The sequence below is a fragment of the Serinus canaria genome, chromosome 7 (assembly GCF_022539315.1).
Source record: "Serinus canaria isolate serCan28SL12 chromosome 7, serCan2020, whole genome shotgun sequence".
In the NCBI taxonomy this organism is placed as follows: Eukaryota; Metazoa; Chordata; class Aves; order Passeriformes; family Fringillidae; genus Serinus; species Serinus canaria.
The window spans coordinates 11,392,409-11,407,153 of record NC_066321.1 but is presented as its reverse complement, the minus strand read 5'-3'; the positions used below and the strand labels follow the sequence as shown (position 1 = coordinate 11,407,153).

The 14,745-nt window shown below is 44.9% G+C and overlaps 1 protein-coding gene across 1 annotated transcript in view; it reads right to left on the bottom strand.

Moving 5' to 3' along the window:
• Nucleotides 1–13,619, bottom strand: part of TFCP2L1 (transcription factor CP2 like 1) — a 35,543-nt gene extending 21,924 nt beyond the window's left edge. Inside the window, exons 1-2 of the mRNA XM_030241812.2 lie at nucleotides 13,477–13,619; nucleotides 9,168–9,319 (exon numbers count right to left, since the gene is read on the bottom strand). Coding sequence (XP_030097672.1) covers nucleotides 9,168–9,319; nucleotides 13,477–13,538 — 214 coding nt within the window. The 5' untranslated portion in view covers nucleotides 13,539–13,619. The remainder of the gene's footprint in view (nucleotides 1–9,167; nucleotides 9,320–13,476) is intronic.
• Between the last annotated feature and the right edge of the window lie 1,126 nt (nucleotides 13,620–14,745).

The window sequence follows — 14,745 nt, the reverse complement described above, 5'->3', positions numbered from 1 at the left end:
GGCACATGTACAGGGGCACCTAAAGCATTGCTGTCACCACCTGAAACAAAGGGGACACTTTGCAAGCAATCCCCAGCACAGCTGAGGCTGCAGCAGACCCTGTGACCCAGTGCTCCCCTCACTCACCACAATCCTTCCTCCCTACCTCAGGCAGAGAACAGGACAGTAATAATATTCAAAAAACCACAGCACATTCCTGAGATGCAGTTTGTCTCCCAACTTCATTGAAAGCTTTAGGGGCACCAACAAAAACCCAAGCAGGTGATGATATACGGTAATTTCTATTTTAAATAGACATTCTCTGGGCAAAGGAAATTCACGTAATCTCCTCCTAGGCTAGAGTTTGAGTAACTTGCTTTACAAACACAGTAGTACCCAGTAAAATAGTAACCACCCAGGTCCAGAGAGTTCCTGGTTCATAATCCGTGAAGCAATTCCACTTATCTGAAGGAGAGTTTATAGACTGCTTACTTTTTTAAACTTGCATTGTCTTTGATAATTAACACACATTAAATGTAGGCATGGCCACTTAATGTGGGGCAACTAGAATTTAAAGTCAAGCTCTCACTACACATGAAAAATAATTCAATTCAACACAGGAATGATTTCAACTGCTCAAAAGGTACAAGTTTAACAGCTTACTGATTTCCATGGAATTTAGACAGCCATAGAAATTTTAGGCAATTTCAGAATACATAAGATTATCACTATTTCAAGCTCAAAGTTACATTTTGTTCAAATGCCATTTTACTACACAACCACAATATCCTGTTTGCTTTTCTTTGTTTTGGTGTTACATTTCAAGGGCCACTTGCACTATGCATTTTGTGGTTTTCTGCACAATACACCGATACAATACACTAATTTCCAATTAGGATGCTGATGTCCCAGGCTGATATGACCCAGGCCTTACTTAATCTAACAAAGTAGCCTTTCCAGAAATTAATTAAACCCTAACCTTTGAATAAGTAATATCCCCAACAAAAGTCTGTAGAAAAGGGAAAAAAAAACCCAAAAAACAATAGTGTCCTCTTTCTCAGAATGGATCCACATAGCACTAGACAGAACCAGCCAGAAACTGTTTGATTATTAAGCCAAGCCAATAAAAATTCCATTTAGCAACTTTATATGGACATCCTAAAGAGTGCACAGATAAAGGCAAAGGAATGCTGACAGTCAAATGCACCATGCAGAAGTAGGGGGAGGGAAAAAAAACCCCAAGCATTTATCATACCAAACCAAAGCATACCCAGCAGGCAGGAGGATCACCTTTGAAACAACCAAACACAACTATTCAGGGCATCAGGCACACACAAAGATTTTTCTGACAAGAAAGATTATGAACCCTCAGGGTAAACAGACAAGAGTGGCAGAGCTGGCATGTGAACTTGCATGCTTGACGACACACACCTTTTTAGCCAGTCACAAGCTAAAATAAAAATTAGCATAAGACTTGCTCAAGTGTCCCATGTGTGGACACTGCAGGACAAGAAGCAAAAGCAGAACCCTCAATCCCTCAACCACAAATGACAGTGAGATATTCTGCAGTTGCTTACTGTAGTCTCATTTGACAAGATGCTGTAGATGTTTATCCAGTGGATATTTTGAATTCACCAGCTACACAATAGGCCACCCTGGAAGTTCCCACTATGCTAGGAACATGGAAATCCTGCAAAGGAGGACAAGCTGTGGGCCAAGAAATGCAGAAGGAACACTACAGTCATTCTAACACTGCAGGTCCATCTTGCCCCCCATCCCTTCTTCAACACAGCAGCCAGAGATGGAGCAGGGTCAATAAAGCCAGCCTTTTCTTCCTTGCCATATCTTCTCAGTTTCTGGTATTCAGGGTCCAGATTGCATCTACATTGAGCTGCCCAGCCATGACCAATGCTCATTAACTCTTTTGTGCGGTCTCCTTCTGAATTTGCTTGTACTGTGGCAATCAGAACCACAATTTACACATGCCTTGCTTTAGCACTGACAGTCTGGGCCTTCACCTGCCTCCTGCCTCTCCCCTTGCACAAAGCCCCTTTAGTTCCACCATGTTTTGGTACACAGGAGTTCAACACCGACAATTCCTGCTCTGTTTGCCCCTACCATCAGGGCAGCAGTGCTACAGGAACACAGCACAGCAATTCAACTCCTAATTTTACCACCACACCACAGAGCTTCACCGTCATTATGTCCCTTTTATGTTTTTCCTCCTTTTACAATGTGCCCCCAACTCAAGGGGGGGTTTTCTTGCCTCCTTTTTCTACTTCCCTACCTCTTTCTTGTGGGAAATCCAAAGAGCTGCCTCGGAGCCAAGTTTGCTGCAGGAAAATTTCACTGCTCATTTACTATATGAACATTTTTTTGAGTCCTACTCTCCACAGACTTTTGAAGATGGTCTATTTTACAGTGGTGACACTTCATAGCTAACAGGCACTAACAGAAACACTCCTCATTTACAATGGTTTCCACTCAAGAGAGGGAGATACATATAAATCCCCAAAGAATACAGTCTCACTTTGAATCAAGGACACAAAACAAGCCAGTGGACACAAAAACACTTCTAGTTGCTAACTTCACTGTGTGCACTTGGGTTTCTTTTGCACAGACTTCCACTTGACCTCACCTAAGCTAAACCATTTTATAAACTTTGATTTTTAGTATAAATTAATCAGTGAAAATATTATGGACCTCCAATGGAAAACTAAAAAATACTTATCCTGTGAAAATAATTTCTTCCTGTATTTCCACTTCTTTAGCATGTACTTGAAACACCCAGGATTATCTCAGTAACATCTGTCCAGCTCAAAAAACCTCAACCCTCTCTGTGTAAGTAAAAAATACAGGCTTTTTCTGGTTTCAACCTGTTTTAAGTCAATTTGGACAACAGGTTTTATAGCTTTGTGTGTAATATTTACTTGAGTTTCAGATAACTAAAATGAATGGTCCTGGGTGAGGGTGCTGACGAGGGATGCAGAAGAGCTGAGCATGACTCCTGACCCCACCAAGCAACTCCCTTAGATGCCCTCAGGTTAAGTCCCTTCCTTCACCACATTCACACAGGGCAGGGAAGGAGATGGGATCAAAGCTGACCGTACGTTCCACACCAGTCACAAATGTGGTACCAAGCTAGGACAGGAGGAATTTCACTGCTTGCTGTCTAGTTTCAGGGACACATAATAAATGCTTCATAGGAGGAGGAAAAAAAAAAAAGAAAAAAAAAAAAAAGGTGCTTTTTTTTCCCCCTACATCTTAAGGGGAAAAAAGTATGTTCTCTTATAAAAATGTATATTATTATTCCTACAAAAACAGCTAATCAAGTCAAACCTACAGTATTTCTCAAGCTTCTTACTGCTACCTAAAATGAGATCTTTTAGGGTACAAATTAGAAGCAGCTAATTGGAAAACTTCTACATCATCTCACACTGATAGTAACATTCATACACATATCAAATCCTCTAAAATCACAGGCAAAAAATTCTCTCTCATAATTAAAGGAATCTCAAACATATGGATAATGAGGTAAAGTAAAAAAATTATGTGGAATATCACGCAAAAATCTTCCCAATATTTTCATACTTCTTACTACACTCTGAGGAACTTCTGAGCACTCCCTTTTTTCACAGATATTGAAGATTTATGGGGGAACAAAATGCAGTCTAGGGGCTTCCAGTAGGATTTGTGCACAGGCTACAATCCAGAAAGCTCACAATCCCGTTTGAATTTCATCCAGATGTTAGCAACAGAAGAAAGGATTACAAAAAGAATAGAAAACAGACTCTTGGTTAAAAGACAACTGAGATTCTAGCTTCCTCGGGACAACAGAAGTCAGATGCTCTACTTACACAGAGGTGCCCTGTCATCTGAAGCAAGATTCATAGTGAGCTTTGGGATGGTGTGGCTTGGAGACAGGGTTGTTTATCCTGGGCTGCCAAGTGAAGACAGAGCTGCCAAACATATGGGGAAATTGCTTCTAGTACAATTAATGGCTTCAGCTGAGACACCAGAACCTACTCAGAGCTGTCTTCAAAGTCAGGCAGGAGACAAATTCCTTCTCCAAAGATGAAGTGCACCACAAGAACCAAAACCACCAAAAGCCACTTTCAGAAATGGGAAAGACAAATTAGCATTGTTAGCCATTTCATTTTTTAAGCCATCCAAACCCAAGGACAGAGTGGAAAGGGGTCAAGGAGCAGTATGGCATCCCATAACGATTAGGGAAAAAGGATGCATGGGTGGGTGGACAGGAACCAGGGAGCACCTGTACTGACAGCCTCAATGGCACAAGGTCACTGTTGTGCCTGTGATCTCAGGCAAGAGTGGAACGTTTGTCCAATGGGAGAAGCCACCAGCAGAAGGGCTCCTACACATACCCAGGGCCTGGTCAGTGATGGCAGTCACTGTTAGGAAAAGAGGTAGTCCTAGCACAGGACAAAGCAAACATATCCCTATAAACAGAGCTATTATTAAACCAGAAGCACACCCAGCCAGAGCTGGTCACTCAGCTTTCTCTACACTTCATTTAGGCAAATACAGAACCATTCCAGGAAAAGTATAAACATCCAGGCAGTTGTGACCCCATAAAAACTCAATTACGTAGGAGTTAACGTCAATATAAAACAGCTTTTTTCATTTACTGTAAATCTCAGTGTTTAAAACTGAGTTCTCTTGCTGTAGATTAGGCAACCAAATCTGAGCTTTAGACTTTAAGGGAGACAAAGGTTCTCTTCTGCTTCCTGCTGTAAGCAATTTCATCTCCTACTCAATTAGGCATCTACTCCAAAGCATCCTCTTGCCCAGTGCCTCCTGCACCTTTCTTTGGAGAAGCAACCAGAGCACATCTGCAGTTGAGCTGAGGCAGGACAACACCCAACAGATTTTTAAATGCAGCACCATTTAAAATGTACCAGTTTATGCACACATATCTTGAACCTGGATATACGCATTGGCACCCTAGGGTTGAAATTTGGACTTTTGTTTAGGTGTGACCCAGACTCAAGTCCATCGTCAGGTTCATCAGGCATCATTTGCTAATGCACCTCTACAGCAACACTCCCAAAATCAGAAGTTCCCTCAGATATTAGTGGTTTTCCCTCATGGACTGGGTTTTTGGCTTGTCTGTCTTCTGAACCATCTAGGACTGGCACTAAGGCTGACTCCTGGAAGACACCATAAAGGAGGGGTGTCCAGCCTTCCAAACCCTAGCCAGCTGTACACTAAAGTCTTTGCACAGCCAAGAACCGCAAGTCACACACTGGCAGATTGGGAGAGCTGAACGGAGCCCAAGAAAACTTGACAGGCAGATGACGCCAAGTTACTCTGAAGTACCACTGGGACACTGGGCTGGATCTCTCACACAGCTCTCACTGACCCTCTGCCACCAAACTTAGCCTCCCTTTATTTGAAGTAATAAACATCTGAAGTTCTGAGCCAGCCCAACACTGGTCATGAAACAAAATCACGACTCGAGCAGCTCACAGTCCACATGTGGTTCTGGCACTACAAGCTGATTTCCCTGGACAATGACTTTCAGGTTTTTATGATTTCTGACATTTTTGTTTTTTACAATAATGATTTTATTCCTCAAACTTATTAGCATTCAGATCTACTGTACACAGTGCTTGTTTCCTCCACATTCCTCCTGCTGCAATTTCTGGAACCACCTTTCATTGCATCCAATTCTGTCTGTGTTTGAAACTGGTTTCAACCAGCCATGGTCAAACCACACCCCATATGACCATGGAATATGCACTGCACCAAACCATCTTGCTGAAGCAGTGGTTTGTAATATGGTTGCTGCTTGATTGCTTGTTTGAAAATCCCTATCCACAAGAGACACTGAAATAGCGCTAAAAGGAAGGCTAGTTCCAGAAACGTTAGGATGTTTGTGCTGCAGACTTCTGGACAGTGTAGTTCTGTTGACAGATGTGATCCCTGACCAAAGGAGAAATGCCAGCAGCAGCTTCCAGTGCAAGGACAGCACCTTTACCAGTCTCATGGACTGAAGGTGGAGTGGTATTGAGACACCATACTAATAAGCCTGTACTTTGTCCCATCAGATGAGTAATCCTCCTGAGATCCAGTAAAGACCTCGTAATGAAGGAACTGCCCTAAGGATCAACAAACTAATACTGTGTTCAATTTGGCTCCAGTTTCCCAAGGAATGTGGGAAGGCAGGAGAGGAAAGAGATTGGGACTGACAAGTGTAATGAGTCAGTCTTTGGAAACCAAGCTACAGATTTGACTCTAGTTACCTCATTTACAGGCTGGTTCTAGAGTTGTGGCCAGAGAGCACTCATGGTTTCAAACTGGAGCAGACAAAGTTGGGATTCTGCCACTGCTGAATGTCCCCAAGTCACCTTAACAGCTAAGCTCACTCCGTTATGCTCCCTCACAAATCCTTCCCCTGCCCCTTTGTGCAAACACCGGTCTCTGGTTTCCAGCTCCAGAGACTTCTCAGCCTCCATCCTTGAGGAGAGTCCAGGCCAAAGACCTCTACCTCCTCAACACCACTGATCATCCCCCTAGGTCTATCCTGCAAGAAGCAAGATTTAAGAGAAGCCATTAAGCTTCACAAGTCTGGAGCCCTCTCCCACCTGTACACCAACACAGCCACCGGACAGTCCTCCTTCCTAGCCCATACAAAGTCTTTTCAGATCTCACATGGAACTCTCCACTGACTCCTCTTCTATCTCTGCTACACAACTTGGGCTTCAATTTGCTACCCAGTACTTCCAGCTTACCACAGCCCATAGGTCAGGTCTGACAGAGCTTTCTTCCATGCAGTTCTGCATATGGACATTCCTGAGCTGGTCCACTCACCACCACTGAACCAGTTGCATGTGGAGAATGTGTTTCAGAGATGGAAACAGAGCTGCTTCACAGTGACAAAAGGTCATAACTGAGTGGTGAAGAGCTAAAGCTGAGAAGGAACATTTGAACAGCAAGTGGCAAGAATCACCCAGCAAACAAAAAACCCCAAAGCCCTTACTCACAGTTTGAGAGAGCAACCCCAATGGATGTGAATTGCTTTGTTGGTGGGACAGCCACTGTATTTGTACCTACTTTACTACAAGCCAGCCATGACTGACACACAGGCAGGGCAGAGGGACAATCATTAATGAAGTTACCCATTTGCTAAAGTAATCCATCACAACACTCAAGAAGGGAAGTTTTATGTAACAGTGCTTGGCCAATCCATGATAAACACAGAGGGAGGCTAAGGTGCAAGAGGTGTCCCTTTGCTTACAGCCAGCACAAGCTGATAAGGTATAACAAATGGTCTTAAATTGCTTCATGAGATGTGGCATTATAGCTGAGTCACAGTGCTTAGGAGTCAGCCAGGTCTTCTCCTATGCCACAAGCACTGGTTCCAGAAACTTCAGCTTCCTCAAGGTCCCCTTCATGCACCTCCTCAAACTCATAGAACATAACTCTACTAAGAGGATTCATTTTCTGACACAGCCTTTAAATCCTCATCTCTTTTTAATCCATGGCAATGTTCTCACCAATAGCCCACTAACAGAAATTAGACAGCCCAGCTTCCCAACTTGGCCCCTCTGCACAGCTCCTGCCAGCCTCATCCCTGCTTTGCTCCTCCAGGCCTGCCCAGATTCATGCTCTTCTGTATTCTGCAAAGACACATCCCTTGAGGGATGAAAGATAGATGATATCCAAGAAATGACAACAAAGCAGGAAGCACTGTCAAGATGTAGCAGTAGACAACTCCTTGCAAAAGTAAGGAGGACAATGCCTAACACAACATGGTCACAAATACAAAAGGCAGTAATAGTCTTACTTTGCAAAGGAAAACATGGATTGCTCCAGTCACAGAGTTTTTTAAAAAAATTATGGTATTGCATTAAGAGTTGTCTAACCTTTTCCCTGCCAAGGTAAAAAAGTAGGCACTGCTTCAAGTATGCTAAAATATTTGGCTGTCAACAGATCTTCATTTTAAAAAATCTTTTATTCCAATACAGGAAAGAATTGTGTTTCAGAGGAAGACTGATCTCAATCTCACAATTGATATTCCCCATTATAACCTCCTGGGATCTGCTGTGTTTAGATTAATAAACTGAGATGACACAGTCACATATCCCAAGCATCTTTTGATCCTGAGAGACAGAACAGTGCCAGCTTACATGACAGGAAATACCTCGTTCCTTGCATAGAGCCTGATCTTTCTGTGGGGGTTCTATGGGTCTACCAGCTGTCAACACAGATCCAGCAGCCAGCTGCACCTGAGGTCAGACTACAAGGGAGGTCAGGGCTCCAATTTCTCCCAGTGTTAAGAGAAATCTGTCCAGGGAGGCACTCCAGTGAGCACCCTACTCAGGCCATGAAGCTTAGAGATGAAGCAGTATCCTGAGGCAAGAGAGGATCTCAGTGAGAGGGCAGACAGCCTTCAACTTGTTGTTAGGCCCTTTTTTATAGCCTGGCAGAAACTAAACAAAAATTTGTTTTAGCATAATCTGTGCATGGAGAGGTCTGATCCCCTCAAGACCCACACACAGGAGGTGCTGCAAAATGACAGCCAAACACCAACCACAGATGTGTCTGCACAAATGCAGCCAAAGGGGGGAAAATAAAAGAACACAGAGAAACAAAGTGTTTATCCAGGAGTATGAACTAGTCTGTGAGGTCAGCTATAGAGGGTCTTGCTGCACTGAACCCTGGCAACTTGTCAAGTTTGGCACTGAGAAGAGCCACCAGCCAGCCTATTGGAGAGATGTCACTCTGCCCAGATCTCAGAGCAGCCCTTGGATACCTGCTAAATCATTCCCTGCCTATGCCCCCCAGCAATGCCGGGGGACTTGCAGTGGAGAGCCCTCCCCAGTCCCAATCTGCTTCATCAGTCTGGCCTTGTGAGATGAAGGCAGGAGGCTGCAGATGAAATTGTCTGAGATCAAGCCAGTACTTTGCCACAGGGAACTGCACATACCACAACGTTGCCTTAAGTCAACAGTTAAATCAGTGGTATTTCATAATTTTAAAATAGTTGATAATCTGGTATCTAAATGTGGAAAATTAAATATTTCTCCTTTCCTCCACCCCCATCCCCACTTCTACCCCTCTTTTCCCATCCCGCTGCCCTCCCGGTAAGGCAAAGCATGGGATCAAATCTCATGAACTGTTCCCAGGAAATATCCTCTCCTTCAGTGTACTGCAGACCCTACCTTGGTTGAGGTAGGTCAGAGTCTCTTCATGCAGTTTCACGGCGGGGGAGGTGGCTGTGCAGAGGACGTACTGAAAGGGTGGCAGTTTGGCATCGTTCTCAGGAGACAGCTGCGGCTCTTCCTGCTTGAAGATCGGCAGCGCAAGGACATCTCTGCAAGGTACAAGTCATACACAGTCAAAGGAGTTTATGGACTATTCCAGCCTCAATCTGCACCTGGTTCTCATGATCTGAGATAACAGGGGGGTCTCTGGAGAAACACCAAGTTAAAATGGCTAAAAGAGTTTGCCCTGTTCAATGTAACCAAGCAACTTCTGCATCTAAGATATCAGCACAGTACATAGAATAACATAGCACTGGCAAAACAGAGTATGTCTGAGAACTAATGCAAGTTTTTAAGAAATAAATCAGATACACTTTTCAGTTAAGCAGTCTTCTGGATGAGGAAAAAAAGAACCAAAAATAGATCCTTCATCCTTGTGGATGTATTTGATTAAGAGTTCTCATGTTCTCATATGAAAGCCTTTCAGAAAAAAAAAATTAAAAAAACCAAGAAAGGGCACTTTGACAGCCAAAAGTCAGATCAGTAAAATGTCGTCAAGTAGCAGCCATGGGTGGGAAGCAGACACAGCTCTGGTGTACAAAGGAGATATTCAGGTAAATGATGGCATGAACAGCTGGATCAATTTACTCATCTCCCTGCATTCTGGAAAACCTTGTCCCAAGGAATCACAGAGCTCTTAAGTCAGCAATGGGCTACCTTTGTAAATGCACACACAGGTGTGTGGGAGCAGCTTCACTAGGACCTGCACACAGCCCCAGCTCCCACTTCTTTACAAAATGCTGATAGTGACCTGCCTGCTGATTTAGTCCCAGGCTGATCCCAAAGCACACTAATCCCCAAGCAGAACTGGTATTAGCAAGGCTGAGAGCTCAACAAATGATGAGTTGATTAGTACAAAATGAGATGTCAGGAATAAGAATCCTTATCTCAGCCTGATACTGAAGAACCACATTAGCCTTCCTGTGCCACTAACACTGCTGAACACTGTGTACATCAACTTAGAACATTAATACCCTTCCAAATTAGGAGGATTATACTGAACACGGTGACAATTCAGAACGAGTGATTCTTTTTCTCCTCTATTTCTTCCAGATGTGTGAAAACTTGGGATTCTCTTTACACAGGCTGTAGTTCTACTCCTTTTGACAACCCCATACACAAAATGTTTTAAGAATAACCATCCAGCACGTACAGGCACGCAACCTGAAAGGGCATGAAGAATTTTTTCCTTGCCTGTTCAGTTAATGATCCACTTATAGCACTCACAACCTTGAAGGCTACCCAGGTCATCAGTGAAACAGTGCAGCAGTTTGGAGTAAACTGCTCAAGTGCTGGGCTCAAACACAGGTACTCCTGTTTAATAGAAAACAATGCCAGAGAGCAAACGGTGCCATTTCAGATGCAGACAGAAGAAACACCCATCTCTGTTTCCACTCTCTCTTCCAGCCCCACACCCCCAGTATTATCAGCCACTCGAAGGCATCCAGCCCCATTTGCTTCCTGGCATTACTGACATAATCACAGCTCTTGCCTAACTGCTGCCACAGAGGGTTTTTTTTTTCCTCAGTGATGATTTACTACAGCAATGAAGTGACAGAAATGCCTGCAGTAGATTTCTGAAATAGATAGCATTGCTCCACACACATGCAGGATCTGATACTGCTCTGGAGTCATCTCACTCAGCCCGGAGTCATCTCACTCAGCCCGGATGCCAACATTTGCTCCTAAGGATGCCAACATTTGCTCCTAACCCGCTCTGCACAATGCTCTCTGAATGCCTGTGGCTTTACAGATGAGAACAGGTCAAGAACTCCAGCACCAGAAAACTTCTGCAGTCTGGCAGAAACAGTGCAAAAAATCTGGCCTGGGTTTAACAGTTAGGGGTGAAGAATTTGTACATACACTCACCTGAAACAGCTGAGAAATTTAGGCAAGGGGAAGTCAAAAATTGAATACCATATTTCACAACAGGTTCATTGCACCCCCACACCTGCCAGCACAGCTGTCTGATCACTGAATTCTGCAAGCACGGAGGAATCCATTACTTGATTTCTGGAAAGCTTCACCATATTTAAGCTCTAGCAAAGCCACACAAGCTAATCACATTTTTATTCCTAGAGCATTTAAACTAAACTTTGGGTCAAGACCTCCTTAAGCATTCACCCTTATTATAAGTATTTGGAACTTAGAATGAGGTCAAAAGAATTTTTAAGTTATAAGTATATAAGCCATCACAACACTTATTCAACTCTTCACTCAAGAGCTGCAAATCAAGTTTAGGGAAAAACAGGCTTTTACAACAATTCCTATCCTTTAAAAAAAAAAAGAAACGTTGAACTCCTCAAAACTCTCCCAATTTTCACCCTTATGCTAAAGATTTACAGTTCTGGACCTAAATATCGATTAGTTTGCATACCTGGAAGGAGAGAAAATTAATTGAGAGTTCAGTCAGCTGACAGAACAGAGGATAAAACATGTACTGCGTTTTCATAAAAAATGAATGAAAACGTATAAGAATTTTTCTGTAGCATTATCTTGCTCCAGCTACAAATACCACTGAAGTACAACAGAACTTGCACGGATCTCTGAAATACAGAGAAAGCTCTTGACCTCTGCAAAATATAACTTATACAAACTTTTCTTACAGCAACTTCAAATATTGTACTATTTCACTTTCTTGCAGTCCCTACAAGGTGGTACGGAAAGCCTTCAGAAAGGCATTGCTCAGCAGAAAAACGCCCCTGTTAGAAATGCATGTCTTGACACATTCTCATGGAAACTGAATTGGCCAGAATTAGCCATCTCTAGATAGAAAAACAAGAGTTTTGTTCAACCAACCTGCCCTGAAACACCTGAGGGCATTACTGCCATAAAAGTGGCCATAGGGATTTTAATCCCAGATCAAACCCACTACTTAACAGAGACAGGTACTCACTAAAGCTCAAGTTTGCTCATAAAATACCAACAGGTCACCTCCATACCAACAGATATCCTTTATCTTCCAGCTATCAAGCCGGCAAAAATAAGCTAATATGTTTTCTGGCCCATTAAACTGAATTTAAATTGTGGAGTAAAACCTGACTCAGACTGGATGATCTTCTAGCACTCCTGCTACAAATCCATGGAGTTAATGCAGCAGCGTGACCACCATAAACACTCTCTTATGGAGAATATGCTGATGCTCCTCTGCTAGTACCATTTTCACTGTCTTAAACTAATCAGATTTGCAAGAGCAAAGCAAAAGAGAAAGAGACTTTTGCCACATACATGTTGTGAAACTGAGTTATTGACAGAGGGAGGAGACGAAGAATCTTGTACAAAGAAACAGAAAAGCTGCCAGAAGGCACGAATCTCCCAATATTGTATAATTGGATAATGGGAAATTATTATTTAGTCCAAAATATAATTCCTTTGCAAGTACACTGATAGGCAGTAGGAATAGTCAAGATAGCGTGTCTCCTTGAAAGAGAAGCATTATCTGCATTCAAAGTGCTTCCCCAGACAAACTCAATGTTCTCTCAAGAGTGGTTATTTGGGGGTACATTCGAAAGTCAGGGTTCTTGGGCCACAGCCAGGTTCTCCACTGCCACAATTCAGCAAAATCCCACTCCAGAAATCGCTGACGGCTGAGCTTTACATCTTCAGAAAGCAAATAATTCACAAGCACCCAGCAAAATGGGAACTCCCAAAGTTGCCTGCTTTGACATCGTTTGGAGGGAGGAAACACGGGTTTGTGCTACACATGTCACAGACTATTGTTTAGCAGCCCTTGTACTTAAATTAGGCACATTTAATTGAACGCAACTGTGCGGAGGCAGGAAAAAGCTGGTTTAGGCAAGTTCAGAAAGTGAAATTCTGCGCTTTTCACACATCGTCCTAAAACACAGAGAAAGAAATCCCATCCCCAGAAAACTGGGTGCCTTCTCAATTAGCCAACAGGCGTTTTCCTCAGACCTCTGACAGCGCTCCGCCGCTGCCGCCCCTCCTCCCTCGGAGCAGCGCTACCCCAGCCCGGAGAAGAACGAACCCGGCACAAGCAAGAAAGCAACGCTGCAGAGAGCTGCCTAAACAGGCGCTAAAAAACAAAGAAGGAAAAAGAGAAAACAAAAAAGGAAAACGGTCTCCCAGGCAGAGGGAGCGGCGCGGCGGGGCACCGGGAGGGAAGGCGGCGGGCGGGCGGCCGCGGGACGGGGACACCCGACCGAACACGCACCCCGTGCCAGGGCTGCCGCCGCCCGGGACTCACCGCAGGTAGCTGCCGGTCGAGTGCTGGTTGTAATGCTCCGGCTGCGTGTGCCAAAACAGCATCTTGGGGGCGGCCGGCGGCGGTCCCTGCGCTGCGGAGCGGCGGCCGCGCTGCCCTGCCCGCCGCACCGGTACCCGGCACGGCTGCCGCCAACTGGAGCCGCGGCCCCGTCGGTTCCCGGAGCTTTTATGGCTCAGCCCCGGCGGGCGCGGGTTGGCCGGGCCGGGGCGCCGCAGCCGGGCGAGCCCTCCCCCGGCCCGCCCCAGCGCCAGCCCCGGCCCCCGGCGGGCACGGGCCGCGCAGCCCCGGGGCGGAGCGCCGGCCCCGAGGGACGGGCCTGGCACGGGGCGCGGTGTGAGGGGCGCGGGGGGCAGGGAGGGCCGGCCCCGCAACCCCGGGCGGCCCAGCGCGATCCCGGCCCTGCTGGGGGTCCCGCTTGGCCTCTGGGCTGTGATTTGAACGAGCCGCTCCGTCCTACAGCAGTGTGAAAGCTCTGCTCAGGTTCCTCGGAGGTCCCTGTCTTCTTTAAATGAACGACAGCTGATGGCTTTAGCTCCGTGCTGTCTCTTCCTCTCCCCTGTGCCTCAGGTTAATGCGACCTTTGTGTCAGGGGGTGTTTTCCAACTGAGAGAGCAAGAGGCAAAGTTTGCCAGAGGAGGTGGATGAAGAAGAGAGCAGTGTCAGAGACTGAACTCACCCCTCGCCCATTGGAAACCCTCTTGTCCTTTCCATCTCAACTCCCCCACACAGTACGGAGAAATCTGTTTCTTTTCAAATTGCAGGTCCCGATCCTCACCCACAAAGCTACCCACAGCTGTCATTTTCCTAAGCCCCTGCTCTCAGGTCACCTACATGTCCTACCAGTCCTCCTCTGGTCTGATAGTTTGGACAGGAGGGAACAAACGGGTTGAGGGACTCCCTGTTTAGTCATTTCATACTGTCTATCCACCAGCAGAAATAAGAACAGATCCTTAGTTACTCTGAGTCACTAAACTAAATCTTTCAGTCAGTTTTTCTGGAGAGGGCTTCCTATCCCTGAGGTTCCTGGTCAAATTTCAGCTGAGAAAAAGGCACTTTACTCAGGGTACTTGTCAGCACTGGCAGTCATATTTCACTGTCAGATGAGTTTTTTCAGACAGATGAATTTTCTATTCTCCTGCCATGATTATAGAATATTGCTATTGTAAAAGCATTTATAGATCATAGTTAGGTCAAGCCCAATAGAGTCAGATGCAATATAATGATCATTGGGGTTTCGTATCTTGAGAT